Source organism: Chiloscyllium plagiosum, chromosome 22 (genome assembly GCF_004010195.1).
Source record: "Chiloscyllium plagiosum isolate BGI_BamShark_2017 chromosome 22, ASM401019v2, whole genome shotgun sequence".
Lineage (NCBI taxonomy): Eukaryota > Metazoa > Chordata > Chondrichthyes > Orectolobiformes > Hemiscylliidae > Chiloscyllium > Chiloscyllium plagiosum.
Window position 1 is genome coordinate 58,416,940 of NC_057731.1, and position 20,835 is coordinate 58,437,774.

Consider the following 20,835-nt stretch of genomic DNA (forward strand, 5'->3'; position numbering starts at 1 on the left):
TCCAAGCAGCTCCTGTCTATGCCTGAATTGTGGGAAGGTGATTTGAATCCATATACATCTCCCAGACCCATGCTAGGTAGTGATCAGCTGTGGGAACTGTGGCTGCCTGTTCCTCTAAAAGCCAGTGATCGGAGACCACTATGAGACTTGTTAATTGAATATGGACTGGCTGTTGTATTTGCAGGTTTTTGAAGGGTCATGTCAGATTCAAAATGTTAACCCTGATTCTGCCGAGTTTCTGCTGAGTTTCTCCAGCACTTCCTGCTTTTACAGCTCATTCTTGCACTTGTTCCAGGTATTCTATCTGCAGATTCACTTTGAATTGGTGAATTGCAGTTGCCAGATGCTTTTCCAATGTTTACAAAATTACAACCAAGAGTTGTACCAAATCAAATTCTTCAGCTTTGATGTGGGTGTGCCTTTGAGGAAAAAAATGATTTATTTTTGTATGCTTAACTTTTAGTTTTTAATCAGAAACAGTTATTAAGGGTGAACAGACCATAAGCACGAGAGATGTACTCAAAGGAGAGCATACTCGATTAGATTAGATTAGATTACTTAGATTAGATTACTTACAATGTGGAAACAGGCCCTTCGGCCCAACAAGTCCACACCGACCCGCCGAAGCGTAACCCACCCAGACTCATTTATCCCTTCACCTAACACTACGGGCAATTTAGCATGGCCAATTCACCTAACCTGCACATTTTTGGATGTGCAGGTTACTAGTCCAGTACCAAACTAACTGGCCTTTGTGGTTATCACTCAATATAAGATTTTATGGTCTACGCAATAACTATCTCGTTAAGTTTAAATTTGTTTGCTCTATGAGGACCATCATGTTGGATCATAAATGTTTGCCAAAGATTGTTTAAGTCCAATAAAGTGCACAATTATTTGCTTTAATGCAGTTGTTAAAAATCACACAGCACCAGGTTATAGTCCAGCAGGTTTATTTGGAAGCACTGGACAACCACCTGATGTAGGAGCATTGCTCAGAAAGCTAGTGCTTCCAAATAAACCTGTTGGACTATAACCTGGTGTTGTGTGACTTTTAACTTTATCCACCCCAGTCCAACGCCAGCACCTCCACATTATCAACACAGTTGAGAAGTGTAGCCTTTTACTGCTTTAGTTTCAGAATAAGTGGTGAAGAATTAATCCCAAACCACCTTGACACAGGTCAAAGAATATGCTGCAGCCTTGGGTCGTGGGTTTGATCATCTTTGACAAGGTGATAAGATCATTGATTTGCTGGAGTTCTCTTGAATAAGCAGCTCAGTAATTAGACTCTCATTATATTGAGCATGTGGCCCATTTCAACTTGATAAAGAATGAATGATCTATTAATAACTCCAAAATCAGTGATCCAGTAACTAACTTGAAATGGCAGGTTGTTATAATAGGAAAAGAGACATTACCTATTAGATCTCTGAGTTGTAGTATGATGAAAACTGCATTGTGTACTTTGTCCATTTGAGGCTGCCAATTGCTCATGTACCACTTGAGTGAGTCTGCTCAGAAGACAAAGATCTTAAAGAATCCATGTTCAACAGTACATGTAGTTCTAATTCTCCATCTCTCTGGATGAGCTGTACATCTCTATGTCTTTATGAGCCTTGAACTGTTTCTGAACATGAGGATTCACTAATGTTACTGGGGTGCAAATGGACAGGTTTGAGTTGGCTGTCTGTGTTACTGATTGATTGGATGTATTCCCTGTTGCAGTTAGGTGTGTACAGTCAAGAATAGTGTGAAACAGACAGCCATTCTCTGCTGGGTTACATTAAACTTATCTCTATATTTGGAGAAATATATGGATGGCATTTTGGTTTATGTTAAGGAAAGGAATGTGCATTTTGTGGCATCCTGTTCATTCACACATGGGTTTTAAAAAGTATCCAATGCCAAGCCTGAATCATTCAACTGTGTGATAGAGGGCTAGGCTGTACCTTATTGGGAGTTGGCTGGTGACTGCACCTCAAAAAATGATTTATCCTGATGTTAGTGAGTTTTGAGAAGATTATCCAAACGTTAATGAGTTTTGGTGCTAGTTTCAGTTTTGCTTTTGTGTAGATGCAGCCAAAATAAATAACATGATGGTGCTGAATTGAGCATGGAGATCAGTGGGAGTCTACTTTCATGGTGATGCTTCTCTGACCTCTGGGTGCCTGTAAGGCTCAGTGACCTTTTTCAAAAGATGCTACAGGGTGTGTCCTCTAGCATCACACTCTGAGGCTGTACAACTGAAGTTTAGTGAAACGTGATGGCTAATTGAAAGATCTCTGTGATTTTCCTCATTTTAATTTTGTTTTTACCAAGCAAAAGTTCAGAGGTGACATAGTTGAAGAGAGAATAAAGAGGGAGCAGGCGTCCAAACTCTGTTCCAGTTTTTGACTCAGTCAGTGTGCACAACAGGAGCATACAAACGACCTATAGTGCTGCTCTGTTCAGTCGCCCCCAATCCTGGTAATCTTTTGTCAGTTTACATTAAAGAAAATGCAGCTCAGATATGTGATTGATTCTGGTCTTGATCTATTGATGTAGTTTGTAGAACTTGCCTCTGAGTCAAAAGACTATCAATTCAGACCTGGATCCAAGACTTGAGTCTATTCCAGCTGTACTGTATTGAGCCAGTGCTAAATTGCCTCTGAAACTGTGTTTTGGCTAAGATTTTAAGTTTTATGGCTGGTTCTTTGCTTGCTCAGCTGACTCAAGTGGTGTGGTCTGAAGGGAATTCTGCTAATGTCCACGTCAATATTCTGAAAATCTAAAACTGTGTGTGACAGAACAGATTATTTATTTCACTGCTGTTTGTGTGTTCTTAATGTGCACATATTTGTTTTGAAGTGCCAGGTATTTTGTTTCCGATGCAATTTGATTTGTCAAACAACTAGTCTTGAAGCAAATCACACTTTATTTATACACTATAGTTAAACTATAACAAAGGAAAGAACAAATTAAAATAACATAACTCTGTTCGAGATCTTAACAGAATAATAGATTATTTAACTACTAAACAGTAATTGTTTCAAAATGGTAACCTCAAGTAAACCCACCCTTGGCTGAGGCAAATTCAGTAAAATTGATTGTCTCACATACAATTCTAGCAGCAGGAAGAGAATCCCAGCTTTTAGCTGTAACAGAAAGAGGAAAATCAGCTTCCACATCCAGCTTCAAGACTCCAACAACTGCTACTGAAAAACTAAAACTGAAAATCCTAGCTCTTTGGGAGCTTGACCCCACCCATTCAGGCTGCTTCTATTGTTCCAAATTTAGAAATAAAAACCCAAAACCTCACAAACTTTATTGGATTCAAATAGACAGCTTGGAACCCCGTCTTAAAACCTCTCTTCAAAGAAAACTCTGGACAAAATCCTCTTAAAGCCATAGTCTCATCACAGTGGGGTGGGGTGGCTGAGTGACAAAGCAAAGGTGGAGATTCTGTTCATAGATTTTAGTTGCAGTAAAGTAATCATTGATAAATCTGTCTCTGCTTCAATCTAAAAAAGCTGACTTTGATTTTACAGCATCTGTAAAATGTTTATTTAGTGCCAAGTACTTGTCAGCATTTTCACATAAACGATTAGCTAACAAACAGAAGTAACAAATGACAGTGTAGTTACTCTGAAGAAGTGACTGCCCCAAAATGAAGGTGATTTTATCTCTGATACACATAATTCTAATCTTGTTTATTTAAAGAGTAAACAAGGGCAGCACAGTGGCTCAGTGGTTAGCACTGCTACCTCACAGCACCAGGGACCCAGGTTCGATTCCCACCTTGGGTGACAGTCTGTGTGGAGTTTGCACATTCTCTCCATGAATTGGCTAAATTGTCAGTAGTGTTCAGGGATTCATAGGTCGGATGCATTAGTAGGGGTAAATGTAGGGGAAATGAGTCTGCGTGGGTTACTGTTTGGAGTGTTGATGTGGACTTGTTGGGCTGAAGGGCCTGTTTCCAAACTGTAAGGAATCTAATCTAAACTGTAACCCAGCCCCTTTTTGAATGGTTTTATAAGAAGAAACTTTTTTTTTGTTCCTGATGTATGAAAATCATTTTTGTCAAGATTGTGGAGTGGCCCATGTCAGGTGCCGAACACCCTTGTTCAGGTTGAAGCAGAGCTGAGTTCCAGACTGTGACAAACTGCTGCTCGCCTTTGGAGAACCTGAATTTGACATTCAGTTCTAGTGTGGCACAGTCTAGCTTTCATTTGTTTGAGTGTTGAAGTGGGACTTGAACCTCTCACCCCTAGTCCGAATCAGTCGTGGCAGTTCTGTCATAGAGTCACACACCACAGAAACAGGCCCTTGGTCCAATCTGTTCATGCCAATTATAATCCTAAACTAAACTAGTCCTACCTGCCTGTGCTTCAGCCCATGATCCTCCAAATGTTTCTTATTCATGTACTTACCCAAATGTCTTTCAAACATTCTAACTGTACCAGCATCCACCACTTCCTCTGGAAGTTCATTCCATACACAAATCACGCTTCATATAAAACAAAATTGCCCCCATGTATTTTTTAAGTCCTTTTCCTTTCACCTTAAAAATATGTCCCCTAACCTTGAAATCCCCAACCCTAGGGAAAAGACACCTTATCTGTATCCCTCGTGATTTTATAAACTTCTATAAGGTCGTCCCTCAACCTCCTATGCTCCAGTGAGAAAATTCCCAGTCTATCCATTATCTCTTTATAGTTCAAACCCTTCATTCCTGGCAACATCCTGATACATCTCTTCTGATCCCTTTCCAGCTTAATAATATCCTTCCTATAACCGGGAGACCAGAACTGTGAACTATACTCCAGAAGAGTCCTTTAGAAGCTTAACATCCCAAATCCTATACACTGTAGTCAGAATCTTGAGCAATGAAGCCAAACATGCTAAACGCCTTCTTAACCACCCTGTCTATAAGCATCAGCTAGGCTCAGTGACTTATCTTTTTCAAGTGTGTATTATGTGTAACATTTCTTTGACTCATTTTTGCCGCAGGTTGTTTAAGATAATGGAACATCTTAAGATTCCTGTAGATTACTTTGGGCCTGATGCAGTGAGATGACTATAATTTTGCTGAAATTGGCACCAATTGAAGGAAATGGGGTCTACTGGCATAAGGCTGCTTGTCTCTAAAGAAAAGGAGAAAATAATGCCGAAAGAAGTAGCTTTAATTGAACTTTTATTTATTTATTTAATGGTAGTTGGTACCTGATTTGACTTAAGGATAAACAAATCCTGCATTTCTGTTGTGGGCCCTTGCATTTGTAATCAGTATTGTGTTGATTTGCTGCCAGCCTCTTGGTCTGGACTAATTGCTGTGTGTCCCGTGTCTGTAGGTAGAAACATGCCTGCGAAAACCACCACTGAGCTGTTGAAGCAGCTGAGGCAGGTGATGAAGAATGCCAGCAGCTTGAATGAACCAATCCAAGCTCTGATTGTACCATCAGGAGACAATCATCAGGTACCTGCACTAACCAGTTCACTCACCTCTCAGTACAATCACTATATTAAAGCTTTAATTTTGTGTTTATTGTATGCCTAATTTTATTTCATTTGGTGTTAGAAGTCTTGTGCAGTAACTCGTATATTTTCCTGGTTTAATTTATCTCCTGTTGAGGTTTTATCTGTGGAAGACTAAAGACTCAGGTGCAAGATTTATTTTGCATATTTTCTGCTGAATAGAATAATTGAATTGTACAGTACAAAAGAGACCATCACATTTGTACTGCCAAAAATATCCATCAGTCCCACTCCCCTTCACTGTTCCATAGCCCTGAATGTTAGGACACTTCAAGTGCTCATCCAAATACTTTCTAAAGGTTGTAAGGTTTCCCTCCTCAACTCCCCTCCCAGCCAGACTCCCACCATCTTGGTGAAGAAGGCTTTCCTGAAATCCCCTCTAAACCGCCTGCCTTTTAATTTAACATCATGCCCCTTGTTATTGAGCCTTTGACTAATATGTTGAATATTTGTATTTTGTTTTCATTGTCTTTTGCTTTCTCAGCCTTTCTCTTTTTCATTCTCCCCCCAATCCCCATGTAAGTGTCTTTACTTGGTAGTCTACAGTATATTAGGGATGACAGTTAGTATTTTCCCTATAAACATTTCATGACTGTGTTTGTTATTGCTTTGGTCTATAACATGGCACTGGTGGGTATTTCATATTTCTTTTTCACCCCCAGCCATGACATAGAGTCTGGTCACATTGTGACCCTTAAAGGATGACAGTGTTCACTTTTAAGACAGCTTTGACAAAGGGTCAGTTGACTCAAAACGTCAGCTTTTTTCTCTCCTTACAGATGCTGCCAAACCTGCTGAGATTTTCCAGCATTTTCTCTTTTGGTTTCACTTCTAAGAATATCGGCTGGGTTTGTGCTAAGTCTGGATAATGGTTTAAAGTCTCGATTTCATTACAAAGTACACGGCAAATCATCCTTCAAAAACTGAATATATCTCTCAACGTAAATACCCCTTTCCAGATTTATATTCACTTTAGAATCGTGAACTTACTGATGATATATTTTTGATGCTATATTTGTTTCTCATACAACGGAACCTCAGGCATTTATAAGCTTAAATGCATATCTCCATTATTTTGTATTTATCATGTTTTTGAAAAGAGACAAATTTATTTCAGCTTTTCATCTTGCATTCATCATGCCAATTCACAAGAAATAACAACGCAAAAGCAAAACAAGATTTATACCGTGGTACTAGAGTGCTGGTTGGTTGGCAAGTCAGCTCTGCTTGCTAGAGATGTTTCCATGGAGACGGCACCAGTTAATGATGAATAACTGTTAACTACCAAGGTTTGTTTACACATTGATACAGGCTAGTGACTCTGATTGGTCAAGACATTATCCTAAGAAATGAGCCCAGAATGGCTGTTCCCTGTTTTGCTGCATTGAAACAGATGTTGTTTGTATTCATGTTCATTTTGTCGACAATAACCAGGACCCTGTACATTAATGTATGTAGCTTCTCTACACTCTGAGAGCCCGACTGACGTTCCAAAATTGGTTGTCAGTATAATTCTTCACACACTCAGATTTATTTGGCAAATGCTGTACAATTGTGGGTTTGTATCTAATATTAAATACTGTGTTGAGTTTTGTAGGCATTGGGTGGTTGGATATGATCAGTACCTTGATTGTTACAAACAGTTGAAGGAACATGCTTTTTTTATAATCTGCCTGGGTTTGGGACATATGGCTTTCATACATAACATCACATTGCCACTGAAATTCATACACCGTATGACTCACAAGTGTAATAGCCAAATCAGAGCCAACTTGTCTTGTGTAAAATGTAATAAAAGCTTGGCAGTTAACTGTCAGTAATCATTAACTGATGCATTCTCCATGGTAACATCTCTACCAAGCAGCACTCACTTGCCAACCAATCAGCATTGTCGTACAATGGTATTAATCTTGTTTTCCCTTTGCATTGTTATTTCTTCTCTCAATCTTGCTAACCTTCAGCAGTCACCTCTTATACAATATACATGTTACCTTCCTTTGGTATTTCTTGTGTATTGTCCTGATAAGTATTAGATAAAAAGCTTTGAAGCAATGTGCTCTTTTTCAGCAATGCTGATGTTCTGTACAGCCAAACAACTATTCATGGAATTGTTAACTAGATCTTGTTTTGATTTTGGAGTTGATCCACCTTGAGGACTTAACTATTGCAAAATCTCTGGACATTCAAGCAAGGCAAAACTGAGAAAACTTGGAAAGGGTTAACTTGGGCTTTTTGAGATCAGTCTGCCAGGGGCTGATTAGTCAAACCAAATCACAGGAGGGCCAACTATTCTTATATAAACAAGAAGGCCTTGCGAATGCTCAGTCTTTCAATATTTATCAAAACTCTTGCTCTGTTTTCATATTTTCTGGTTAACGTTCTCTCAAACTATAATCTTTCTCTCATTTGTTTCACCATTCTTTGTTGTTTTATATATTCTGTCCAATTTCTGACCTGCCAACTTTCTTTGTGCAGTTTATATAACTTTTTCTTTTAGCATTGTCCTTCACCTTTCTAGTTAACTGTTTTTGGTGAACCTATCAAAATTATTCTTGCTCATTGGATTGTATTTATTCTGTGTGTTCTCAAATAATCCCTTATATGTTTGCCTCTGTCTCTGCATAGGTTTATCTTCTAATGTAATTCTCCAATTCAGTATAATCAGCTCTGCTTTCATGTCATCATAATCGCTTGTATTTAAATTTCAAAACTTGGAGTCATTCCTTTCACCCTCAATCCCAATCATGTTATTTTTTTTAAATTGATTCATGAGATTTGGTTAATGCCTGTCCCTAATTGGCCAGAGGACAGTTAAGAGTCAAACGTGTTGCTGTGGGTCTGGAGTCACATGTAGGCCAGACCAGGTAAGGATGGCAGTTTCCTTCCCTAAGGAACATTTGTGAACCAGATGGGTTTTTCTGATGATTGGTGGCAGTTTCATAGTCACTATTAGCCTCATACTTCCAGATTTTTTAAAAAATGAATTCAATTTCCATCATCCACCATGGTTGGATTTGAACGTGGGTCCCAAAAACATTAAGAGTCTAGTGATAATACAGATAGACAATCCTTTATCTGAAATCGTTGGGACCAGCTGCTTTTCGGAATTCAGAATTTTTAGATTTTCAGAATAAGGGACAGTTTGATGGTGAAAATTTTTAAAATCTTACCGGAGGAGCAGACTTACTAAGTAAAACAGCCTTGAGAGAAAATTGAGGCCTGCCAGGGCTGAGCCATGCACCTCCGTGTCGCATCCGAGTGACACGCATCGAGTGGGTGTCAACTTGGGTTGTACAAAATTAAAAATCTCACAAAACCAGGTTATAGTCCAACAGGTTTAATTGGAAGCACTAGCTTTCGGAGCACTGCTCCTTCATCAGGTGGTTGTGGAGTACACAACCATCTGATGAAGGAACAGTGCTCCGAAAGGTAGTGCTTCCAGTTAAACCTGTTGGACTTTAACCTGGTGTTGTGTGATTTTTACTTTGTATACCCCAGTCCAACATTGACTTGGGTTAACTGTTTGCACGCTAAACAACCTTGTTAATGAGAGAAAAACTTCACAAAATTTCAGAGAGTTTTGGTTTTTGGAACTTTGGATAAAGGAGCGTCTACCTGTACCACTAGGCCAATGCCTCTCCTAAGTTTGTTGTCAGGTTTAAATCAGTAAACTCAGTCTGTAAAGAAACATCATTGCTGCTACCTACATGTGCCTGTGCCTGCACGATATCACAGTCAGCTCCAGAAAATGCTGTTGGAAGAAAGTATTCCGAACACATTCTGTAAACTCCTCATGTCAGCTACTTTTTAGCCCTTCAGATTTTTCTAGTCTCTTGCTTCTCAGTATACCAATCTGACAAACACTCAAAATTTTTTCATTTATTCCTTAGTGTTCCACCCTTAAGTGTGTGGTTACTTCAGTGTGTTCCTAGTTCCTAAAGTAGTTTCCCATTGCAGAATTTGTGTTTCTTGAACCACAAGGCAATGTTCATATTGTGTGTGTGGTTCTGGAATGAAAAATGATCAGCAAATGTCCAAAGCTAAGTTTATTAGTAAGTCTACAATATTCCATACAAAATTGGCCTTCTGCATATGGGAGTGGCTTTTGTTTCTCAATAGTTCCATTGTTTGAGCTTGCTCTTAATAAAGAGCTGAAGAAGGGTTTATGCCCGAAATGTCGATTCTCCTGCTCCTCTGATGCTGCCTGGCCTGCTGCGCTTTTCCAGCAACACACTTTTCAATTCCTAATCAGTGCCCTTTTTTGACCTTACAAGCAGCATCTGATCTTTTGTTAATGACCCTAATAGCAGAGTGTCACCACTTTGAGATAACCACTTTGCTAATTTCCTTGTTTTTTTAGAGTGAATACATTGCTCCGTGTGACTGCAGGCGCGAGTTTCTTTCAGGCTTTGATGGATCGGCAGGTCAGTGCTAGTAAAGAAAAATAGGTATGAAAGGGTGTGTTCCGAACCCATGGGATATGTGTTTAATCGATTCCTGAGCAACTGTGTTCTGTAAATGTCTGTCATTTGAATATTCGGTATATAGAGGTATTTCTATTTGGATGGTTACCCATATATTTGCATGCAATTTATCATAAATATTTGTATATATCTCATTGCCTCTCCCCCTTTCAATGGTAAATATTGCTCGTGCCTCAACCCACCCACTGTTTAACATTATATTAAGTCCCAGTGTCATACAGCACAGAAGAGGCCCTTCAGCCCCTCGGGTCTGTATTGACCTATCTACATTGGGTTTTAGATTAGATTGGTACTGGAAAAGCACAGCAGGTCAGGCAGCATCCAAGGAGCAGGAAAATCGACATTTGGGGCAAAAGTCCTTCATCAGGAATAGAGGCAGGAAGCCTCCAGGGTGGAGAGATAAATGGGGGAGAGTCTGGAATGTCCTGCCTGGGACAGTAGTAGAGGCAGGAAACCTCAAAACCTTCAAAGCCCCCCCATTTATCTCTCCACCTTGGAGGCTTCCTGCCTCTATTCCTGATAAAGGGCTTTTGCTCGAAATGTCGATTTTCCTGCTCCTCGGATGCTGCTTGACCTGCTGTACTTTTCCAGCACCACTCTAATCTAAACTCTGGTTTCCAGCATCTGCAGTCCACACTTTTGCCTGTCTACACTGGTCCCACTTTCCAGGATTTAACCCATTAGCTTGAATGTAATGACATTTCTAGTGCTCATTCCAGTACATTTTAAAGGTTTTGAGGTTTCCTGCCTCTACTACTGTCCCAGGCAGGACATTCCAGATTCCCACCAACCTCTGGGTCAGAAACACTTCCTGTTCTTCACCTTACAATTATGCCCCCTCACTACTTACCCGTCAGGAGATCAGCTGCTTTTTATCCACCTTATTCTTGTCCCTTATGATCTTACACTCCTCAATCGGGTTCCCACCCTCTCCCCCCCGCAACTTTCCCTGCTCTAGAGAAAATAACCTGAGCTTACCCAACTCTCTCTATAGCTGAAATGCAACATCCTGGTGAATCTCCTCTGCACCCCATTCAGTAAAATCACATCCTTCTATAGTACTCCAGCAATGGTCGAACCAAATCTCTGTCCAGCTCCAACATAACCTTCCTGCTCTTATAACATATGCCTCAACTGATAAAGACAAGTCTCTCTGATTAACCTGTCCTGCCATCTTCAGTAACCTGTGGGTTAAACGCTCCATGATCCATCTGTTCCTCAGAGCTTCCTAGTGTCCTGCCTTTCATAGAACATGGAAAAACATAGAACATAGAAAAATACAGCGCAGTACAGGCCCTTTGGCCCTCGATGTTGCGCCGATCCAAGCCCACCTAACCTACACTAGCCCACTATCCTCCATATGCCTATCCAATGCCTGTTTAAATGCCCATAAAGAGGGAGAGTCCACCACTGCTACTGGCAAGGCATTCCATGAACTCATGACTAGGCAACATCCTGGTAAACCTCTTCTGCACCTGTTCCAGTGCCTCCACATCCTTCCTATAGTATGGCGACCAAAACTGTACACAATACTCCAGATGCGGCCGCACCAGAGTCTTATACAACTGCAACATGACCTCAGGACTCCGGAACTCCATTCCTCTACCAATAAAAGCCAGTACGCCATATGCCGCCTTCACCGCACTATTTACCTGGGTGGCAACTTTCAGAGATCTGTGTACATGGACACCAAGATCCCTCAGCTCATCCACACTACCAAGTATCCGACCATTAGCCCAGTACCCCATCTTTTTGTTACTCTTACCAAAGTGAGTATACCTTACTTTCATTAAGTATTCCCTTGTCTTGTACTACTAAATTGCAACACTTCACTTTTCAGGGTTACATTTCATCTGCCATTGATCCAGCCACCTGACCAACCTGTCTATGCCTTGTTGTAACCTAAGAACTATTCCTCACTATTAACCACTTGGTCAATTTCTGTGTCTTCCGCAAACTTACTCATCGCCCCCTACATTCTTATTTATATTGCTTATATGTACCATGAGCAATAAGAGACCCAGCACCGATCTCTGCAATCTGCCACTGGACATCGGCTTCCAGTCACACAACAACCTTCTACCATCACCCACTGTCACCTGTGATTATCCAATTTTGGATCCATCTTGCCAAGTTTCCCTGATTCCATCTGCTTTCATCTTCTTTATCAAGCTCCCATGTGGGATCTTGTCAAAGACCTTGCTGAAATCCATATGACCTACATCAACTTCAATAACCTCATCCACACACCCAGACACAAACTTGAAAAATTCAATCAGATTTTTTAGGTGTGACCTCCCTCTGACAAAGCCATGCTGACTATCCCTGATCAAACGTTGCCTTTCCAAATGGAGGTTAATTACCTTCTTCAGAATTCTCTCTAATAGTTTCCTTACCATTATTGTGAGACTGACTGGTCTGTAATTCCCTGGTTTATCTCAACCAACCTTCTTGTAAAGTGGAACCACATTAGCGGTTCTCCAGTCCTCTAGGACTGCCCTGTGGCCAGAGAGGAATTACAAATTTGTGTCAGAGCCCCTGTATCTTCCCCCCTCATCTCCCATGGCTGCCTGGGATACTGCTCATCAGGACCTGGGGATTTGTTCACTTTTAAAAGCACCAAAACCTCTAAAGTCTCTTCACTCCCCATGTCAAGCTGTTAAGTAAAATATATCATTGCTAGTATGCCTTTGTTTTGCTAATCTGAATTGCACATACAAATTACAATCTCGAGTGTTAGGTTCTAGGTACAGGCCATTAAACTTCTTATTATTTTCAAAATGCCAAAGACCCAGGTATTTACTAAACGTATGAAGCCACAAAGAACACTGCTTAAACCAAAACCTTGCTACACAAAAATCAAAGTATATTCATGGTGATAACTGCACTTTATTTTAAATCATTAGTTATGTTAAAGATATTCAAAATACAGCAATGTGGTTGTTAATGTTCTTAACCAAATGTCTAAACTCAAATTTCCTCTGCACTTTTGACTTTTATACTCAGAGATTTCGCACAGATATTTGTCAGAAATTGGATAGTTAACCACTTTATCTGAGCACTGTTCTAAAAAGTTTCTTTGTCTTTCTGCTCAGTTTCAGTGAAGTTTTCATATTAACCATTGACTCACGTGAGCATTGCTAGTTTCTTAAATGAGGTCCGTTTTGTAGGAATTCTCCTGGGTCCACTTTGATTCTGAATTGTGTATCTATGAACGCTCTCTCTTCTCAGCATGCCATTCCTAGAAGTTCAATGCAATGTTCATAGAGTCCTTGAACTATCAAAGATTTCTGAACCATTTTAGCTGAATTCTGCAGAGAATTGTTCCCTGAAGCCAGATTGCTCTAAAGTAAGCTTCTTGAAAGAGATGTTCTCTGAAATAATCCTCTTGTTTGTATTTTGTTTTTTTTTATTGTTTATCTCCCAGGCAGCTTAGTCATATGATTTGGAAAATATTGTTTTTTTTACAAGATATCATCTAGAGAAACATAGTTATCAAAGAGATCATCACAACATAAAATTTTTATTTTTGAAAGATATGTGAGCTATCATTCACATAAGAGGAGACCATTGAAACTAGTAAATCTGTTCCACTCAGCACCCATATTTATTCTACCAAAACTTTCATCCTTTCCTCACACTACCACCTGCTGGACTTGCAAGTCAAGGAATGGTGTGCAAATATTCCCCAATTTTCTGTTAACTTATTTCAATGTGACTTGTATATGTAACGTCCCTGAGAATTCTGATTCTGACTCTGTTCTCTGATTTAACTATAACTGGTAGAGAACATGCTGAGCCGTTGTCTTTTGGCTGTCTGCAGGAACTGCGATTGTAACTGAGCAACATGCAGCAATGTGGACAGATGGTCGTTACTTCCTTCAAGCCTCCCAACAAATGGATAACAACTGGACCCTGATGAAATTGGGTGAGTGGATACCTAAAGCATTGTCTCGTGGCTGTGAAATGAGGTTTGTGCGTTTATTCTTATTTCTCTCTTGTTAAATGGTAATTCCAGTGGAATCTGTAAATAAGAGCATTTTTTATTCCTTAACAATTTGGTTTCTACAGCACCAGCTAGTTTTACTTGAATAATTCCTCATGCATCCATTAAACTGAGATTTTTGCAAACTGGTACAATCACAGAATACAGGAGGCCATTTGGCCCATTCTACCTGTGCTGATTCTTTGAAATTATAGAGTCATAGAGATGTACAGCATGGAAACAGACTCTTTGGTCCAACCCGTCCGTGCCGACCAGATATCCCAACCCCCAATCTAGTCCCACCTGCCAGCACCTGGCCCATATCCCTCCAAACCCTTCCTATTCATATATCCATCCAAATGCCTTTTAAATGTTGCAATTGTACCAGCCTCCACCACTTCTTCTGGCAGCTCATTCCATACACGCACCATCCTCTGCGTCAATTAGTTCAATGTTTTTGGCTTTTACTGTAGCTCAGGCTTATCAAATAGTAATGTGAAGTATGATAACTTTACCTATCTTCTGCAATTCTACATTGTGCATTTATTACATTTTTATGTAATATGGGAATGTTACAGGGGAACTTGGAAGGAAAGTTTTTGTTTTGCTGATTGCAGCATCTTATTCTGATTGTAAACTGTTTACAATGTGTCTGTCAATGCATGCTGACAGTCAGGTTGCTGTATGTTCTCCTCCTTGCAGGATATTTGTCACACTTCATTGCCAAACCAGGGTAACACACAAGCTATTTTTCGCGTAGATGTGTGCCAACAACTGATGGAACCCTTTATTTCTGAAACTGTTTCACTCTTGTGTTGTAGGTCTGAAGGCCACACCTAGTCAGGAAGATTGGTTAATTCAGGTACTCCCAGAAGGCTCAAAGGTTGGCGCAGATCCTTTTGTTTTAGCAGCTGGTGAGTGCTTGGTAACATTGTAAGAAGCATCATATCTTTCTGTACATTAATGTTTCTTCCATTGTGTTAAAGGTAAATTCAGTTAAAAATCAAAACGAGATGTTTGTTAACCAATTGACATACATTGCCAACTCATCTCTCTGTGAAGATAGACGTAATCTCTCTGTTTTTTGAGAAGCCTTAAGTTTAAAAATTAATCTTTTAGGCCTTTTTTTCCAGTTTGATGTGTGACACAGAAGTAGGATAAATGTTTTCCTCTGTCCTCTCATTCGATAAGCCTTCAGGCAAGAACTCATATTTGCTTTTATGCATGGTTTCAGCTAGTTTAGTTAAGAGTCAGAGTTAATTTTGGAATGGAAATATACAAACCCTCATGAACAGCGACCAAAATAAACAACTCTGTGTGCTAGAAATTAGAAACAAAATGAGAAATTGCTGGAAAAACTTAGCAGACCTGGCTGCAACTGTGGAGTGATACCAGAGATAATATCTTACATCCAGTGACCATGCTTCAGAAGTTTAATATTGATATCACTTCACTGAAGGAGACAGGCAGAGCAGGCAAAGGCTAGCTGAGGAAAGAAGGTGGTATTATGCCTTGTTCCTCAGAGGAATACCTGAGAATTGACCCAGGACACGTGGAATTGGATTCGCTATCAAACACAAACTCAATAACTGGCTCTTAGAGCTCTCTTAGCATCAACAATCGCCTCACGACTCTCCTTCTACAGCAGCAGGGAGCAGTTATGAGTGCCAATGCTTCAACCCTGGAGAGCATACTCCCAACATATAACTTTCCTCCTGGAGATTTCAAGACCAGGATTGAAAAGGACAGCCAACTCTGGAATGGAAAAGTCTGAGTCAGGAATTGCAGCTCCAAGATTCTCCAGCTCACCAAATGTGCAGAACACCAGTTGGTCATCACCAACATGCTGTTCCACCAAAAATACAAGTTCAAGACTACTTGGAGAGATCTGCGATCAGAGCACTGGAGCATGTGATCGACTACTTCATTGTTTCATCCCAAGCACAAAAGGATGTCCTCATTCCCAAAGTCCTTATTACCTCATGACCTGTGCAGATGACTGTAGGACAGACCACGGGCTTATCTGCTTTTCTATGTCCATCAAATGCCAACAGAAGTAGTTGAAGATGAAGAAGCAGTTCAGGATTAAGCTCCACATTAAGCAACTTGAACAGCCATGCAGACTTAGGAACTTCGAACAATGTCTTCACCTAAATCTCCCAAGTGTGCATTTTAATGAAGTGGAGGAAATCTGGAAAGAGCTGAAGATAGCCATCATTTCATGCTATGAAGAAACAATTGGAAAAAGACCAGGAAAGACCCACCTGTTTCAATGAGAACAACCACATCATGTAAACTCTCGACAAGAAGAGGAAAGTTCTTCATGCATGGCAGCACAACCTCACCAGTGAGGCAAACAGGAGAACTCCTCAACCAACAAAAGCAGAGTTCCAGGGAAGAACGAGGGAAATCAAGAACCAATGGAAGACTGAGAAAATGAGCTGCAACCCGGAAATTTTTCAGTCACCAAGGTAATATAGGGACACAACACCCATGGCCTCAAACCAACATGGAATAAAGATAGAACCCTTCAGAGAGTGAGAGAAAACATCAGCCTTCAATGGAAAGGGCATTTTGAAGAATTCCTGAATCACAATACAGTAATTGAATAAGATTTGCGTTAAGAAATTCCTGAGCTCCTCATCAAAGGTGATCTTGATTCTTGCCTAGTGTGGCAGAAGTTGAAGCCTCCATTAGAGACACGCACTGAATGGGAAAATGCAGGAGTAGATGGGATTCCAGCGGAGATTTTCAAACTTGGATGAGCAGAGCTTACCCGTCACTTTCATCAACTGTTGCTGAAAATCTAGGACAAAGAAGGAACTCCTGGTGATCTCTGTGTTGCTGCTATTGCCACCATCTTCAAGGAAGGAGACCAAGTGGACTGTGGGAATTGCTGAGGAAACTCCATGCTCTACATCACTGTGAAGACAATCACCAAAATCCTCACTAGGCACCTTCTTCCAGTCTTGGAGTAAAATAGTTTGGCAGACAAAGGAAAGGGGTTGAGAGTATGGTGCTGGAAAAGCAAAGTAGGTCAGGCAGCATCCGAGAAGCAGGAGAATCGACATTTCGGGCATAAGCCCTTCATCAGGAACCCAAACTGTCACTTATGCCCGAAACGTCGATTCTCCTACTCTTCGGATGTTGCCTGACCTGCTGTGCTTTTCCAGCACCACACTCTTGACTCTGATCTCCAGCATCTGCAGTCCTCTCTTTCTCCTAGACAAAGGAAAGGGTAAGGGTTAGCCAGGGAGAATCTGTCACTATTAGTGGAAAAAGTGAGGTCTGCAGATGCTGGAAATCAGAGTCTAGATTAGAGTGGTGCTGGAAAAACACAGCAGGTCAGGCAGCATCTGAGGAGTAGTAAAATCGATGTTACGGGCAAAAGCCCTTCAGTCCTGATCACATAAGTGTCTAATCTAGACACTATTAGTGGAGCCCATTAATTGCTGACAGTGGGTTCTGTATGATAGTCGCCCATATAATGACAAGGGCTGATATTTGTGTTTTGGCATAAGGACTTGGGAGAAGGTGCTCAAGTGCAAAAATTATCGAACTCATTATTGAGCCCAGGCGCTGCAGGGACCCCAAGCGGAAAACGGGGTGTCACTGTTTCAGCTTGTGCTGAGCTTCGCTGGAGCACTGCAGCAGGCCCAGGAATGGCAGCCAATGATTCTTTGGATGTGGATGCTGGTGGGATGGTAAGCGAAGACCAGGGGAGGGACCCTCTATGTTGTGGGAGGTCCGAGAAGTGGTGAGAGACGAAGTGTGGAAGATGGTTCAGACCCGGCTGAGGGCCTTGTCAACCATTGGCTGGGGAGTCCTCGGTTTTGGAGGGCACCTTGTCCAAGTTGACCTCTTCAGTACAGATGTGACAGAGATGGAGCTCATCTGTCTGACCAAGACTCTGACTCAGTCCATCATGAAGGGAAAGGTTTTGACAGGGAGGGGCGTTGAGTGTCTGTAATTCACGGCCTGAGTTTGTGATGGAGGCAGAGAGGTAATCTCTTTTTTAAAAAATATACCTGATTTAGGCCTTAAGTGCTATAAGCTGAAGGATATGGCCTGTGTGCAGGAAAATGGGATTAGAAAGGGTATCTTGGAGTGTTTGGGTCAGCATGGATGAGATGGGCTGAAGTGTTCCCCCCCCACCCAACTTCTGTGCTGTATCAATCTGATGATGCTGAGTGCTGTGGAAGACCCAGCCAAAGGTGGGCTGTCCAGTAAATTCATCAACACCCTCCATCTCCTCCACTCCAAGATGTCGGTTATAGTCCTCACCAATGGTAATATGACAGAATCCTTTTAAAGTTAAGAGAGGGGTCAAGCAGGATGTGTCATCACCCCCGACCCGCTTTCTCCATCTTCATCACCACTATTCTCCTTGTTGTCAAAAACAAGCTTCCCAGTGGAGTGGGCATTGCTTCCAGGATGGACAGAACTTTTCAACCTTCACTGGTTGAAATCCAAGATGAAAACAACACTGACCTCACTGGTGGAACGTCAGTACAGTCGGGTTCTGTTATAACGCACATTTCTTCAATGCGAATTGGCTATAATGTGATTGAAGAATGTAGGTCGTTATTTGTAGAACACAAACTCTCCTTACCTGTACTGTCTGTAATGTGATTCTGGTCCCATTGGTTTAAATGCTGCTGCTATTATGCAATTTTCTTATAACGCAGGATCACACAGGAATGGAACTACTGTGTTATTATCAGAATAGACTGTGTGTATGTGGGTGACAGTATCACCTCTGCGTTCTCGGAAGAGATCTTCAAGCATCACAGAATGCTTTTGTGGAAGCAAACCAATGAATTCAGTCTCAATGTCAAGAAGACTCGATCATTTACCAGCCTGTCCCAGGTCAGATTCTGGTCCATTCCCCATTAATGGATAAATCCTCCCAAATGTGGAATATTTCCCTTACCTACGAAGCTACCTCTCAGCTAAAGCTGATGTCAATGGGAAGATTCAACATCACATTTGATCTGTGACTGCTGCCTTCAGTCACCGAAGAATGAAAGTCTTTGACCGTGACATCCGTGCTTTACCAAGAGCCTGTGTATAAGGCAGGCACTCTTCCCCCTCTTCTGTCTGGCTCCAAAACTTTGGTTACATACAGACATCAAGTCAACATCCTTGAAGTACCATCACTGCTATTTGAGATGGATTCTCCCCATTAGCTGGGAGGACAGATGTCCTTGAAGCAGCTAATAGAGCCAGCATCGAGGCCATGATCATCTGAAACCGACTCCACTGGTCAGGCATGTTCTGCCAAAGCAAATCTTCACCCAGCTCAAGGAAGGCACTCGGACAAGAGAAGGTCAAAGGAATTGTTTCAAGAACTCCCTGAAGACTTTCCTCAAGAGATACAACATATATGTCAATGCGTGGAAAACCCTCATTCAGAAGAAATGGCTGGTGAAACTCCTGTACAAAGGAACACAATTCTTTAAGAAGACCTGTTGGCATGAGGAAGTACAGAAAAGGAACAAGAGAAAGGAATGCCAGTGATCTTAAGGCCGAGGATCACTTCCACGTCACGGAAACACCTTCCCAGTGTGTGGTTGGAGGTGGGGCTCTGGCATCGGGCTCATCAGTCACACATGGACCCATAGAACCCAGTGACCTGGAAATTCCCTGGTGGAAAGGGTGAGCTCACCTTTCCTATTCCTAACCTCAGCCCAAACTACCTCAGATGGCAAGTCCTCATCCATCGTCCTTTCCACCGTCCTTTCCACATGGACCCATAGAACCCAGTGACCTGGAAATTCCCTGGTGGAAATCCTACTTCGTAGCGAGTGATTGCTGATGATGAGTTAAAAATAACTATTGTTTTGGAAAAGTACTTAATGATATGCAATGTTGGCCAAAATTACTGGCCTTTAAAATTTTTAACTATTTGTCTTTTCATTGGCTATGTTTTCCATAATGGTCAGATGATTAAATGTCAGATGGCAATAGGAGTGAAGAAATTACCATGTGGCTTTTAGTTTTCTGTGACCATTAGCTGATACTTTGTCACACAAATGACCTGGATTTTGCAATGGTCCTGTTGGATAGTGAACGTGATGTGGATGCTGTCATTGCCTCTCTGAAACCAGCACTAATATCTTGAATCTGCACATGTCCAGTTCAGCATTGAAACTCAAACATTGCAGTCAGTAATATTGCAAAAATGGGGAGCTCTGTTGAAGTCTTTGTGGACTGCAGTCAGTTGGAAAACACTGAACTGTTGAAAAATTGCCCTTTAATGCCACTTGTATTGCTGTTATACCCTTGGAAAAGCTAGCTCTTGTTGAATGAAGTGAAACTGGTAATTTGATAGTGTACAATAAGTATTACTTGGGACCTGAAAAACATTGTAGAGTGTCAAATATAGCAATCATCATAAATTTAAGAAAAGCTTTAGTTTTTTTTTTAATAACATAGAACATTACAGTGCAGTACAGGCCCTTTGGCCCTCGATGTTGCGTCAACCAGTCATGCTAATCTGAAGCCCATCTACCCAACACTATTCCATGTACGTCCATATGCTTGTCCAATGACGATTTAAAATGTACTTAAAGTTGGTGAATCTACTACCGTTGCAGGCAAAGCATTCCATACCTTTACTACTCTCTGAGTAAAGAAATTACCTCTGACATCTCTCCTCACTTTAAAGTTGTGTCCCCTCGTGCTCGCCGTCACCATACTTGGAAAAAGGCTCTCCCTGTCCACCCTATCTAACCCTCTGATTATCTTATATGTCTCTATTAAGTCACCTCTCAACCTTCTTCTCTCTAACGAAAACAGCCTCAAGTCCCTCAGCCTTTCCTCGTAAGACCTTCCCTCCATACCAGG

General features: G+C 41.1%; 1 protein-coding gene across 1 annotated transcript in view; it reads left to right on the forward strand.

Annotated features, from left to right (window-relative positions):
* The window catches only part of xpnpep1 (X-prolyl aminopeptidase (aminopeptidase P) 1, soluble), a 119,393-nt gene that overhangs the window by 6,820 nt on the left and 91,738 nt on the right, over positions 1-20,835 (forward strand). The window contains exons 2-5 of the mRNA XM_043713118.1: positions 5,334-5,458; positions 9,878-9,941; positions 13,825-13,929; positions 14,808-14,900. Of these exons, the coding sequence (XP_043569053.1) occupies positions 5,334-5,458; positions 9,878-9,941; positions 13,825-13,929; positions 14,808-14,900 (387 nt within the window). The remainder of the gene's footprint in view (positions 1-5,333; positions 5,459-9,877; positions 9,942-13,824; positions 13,930-14,807; positions 14,901-20,835) is intronic.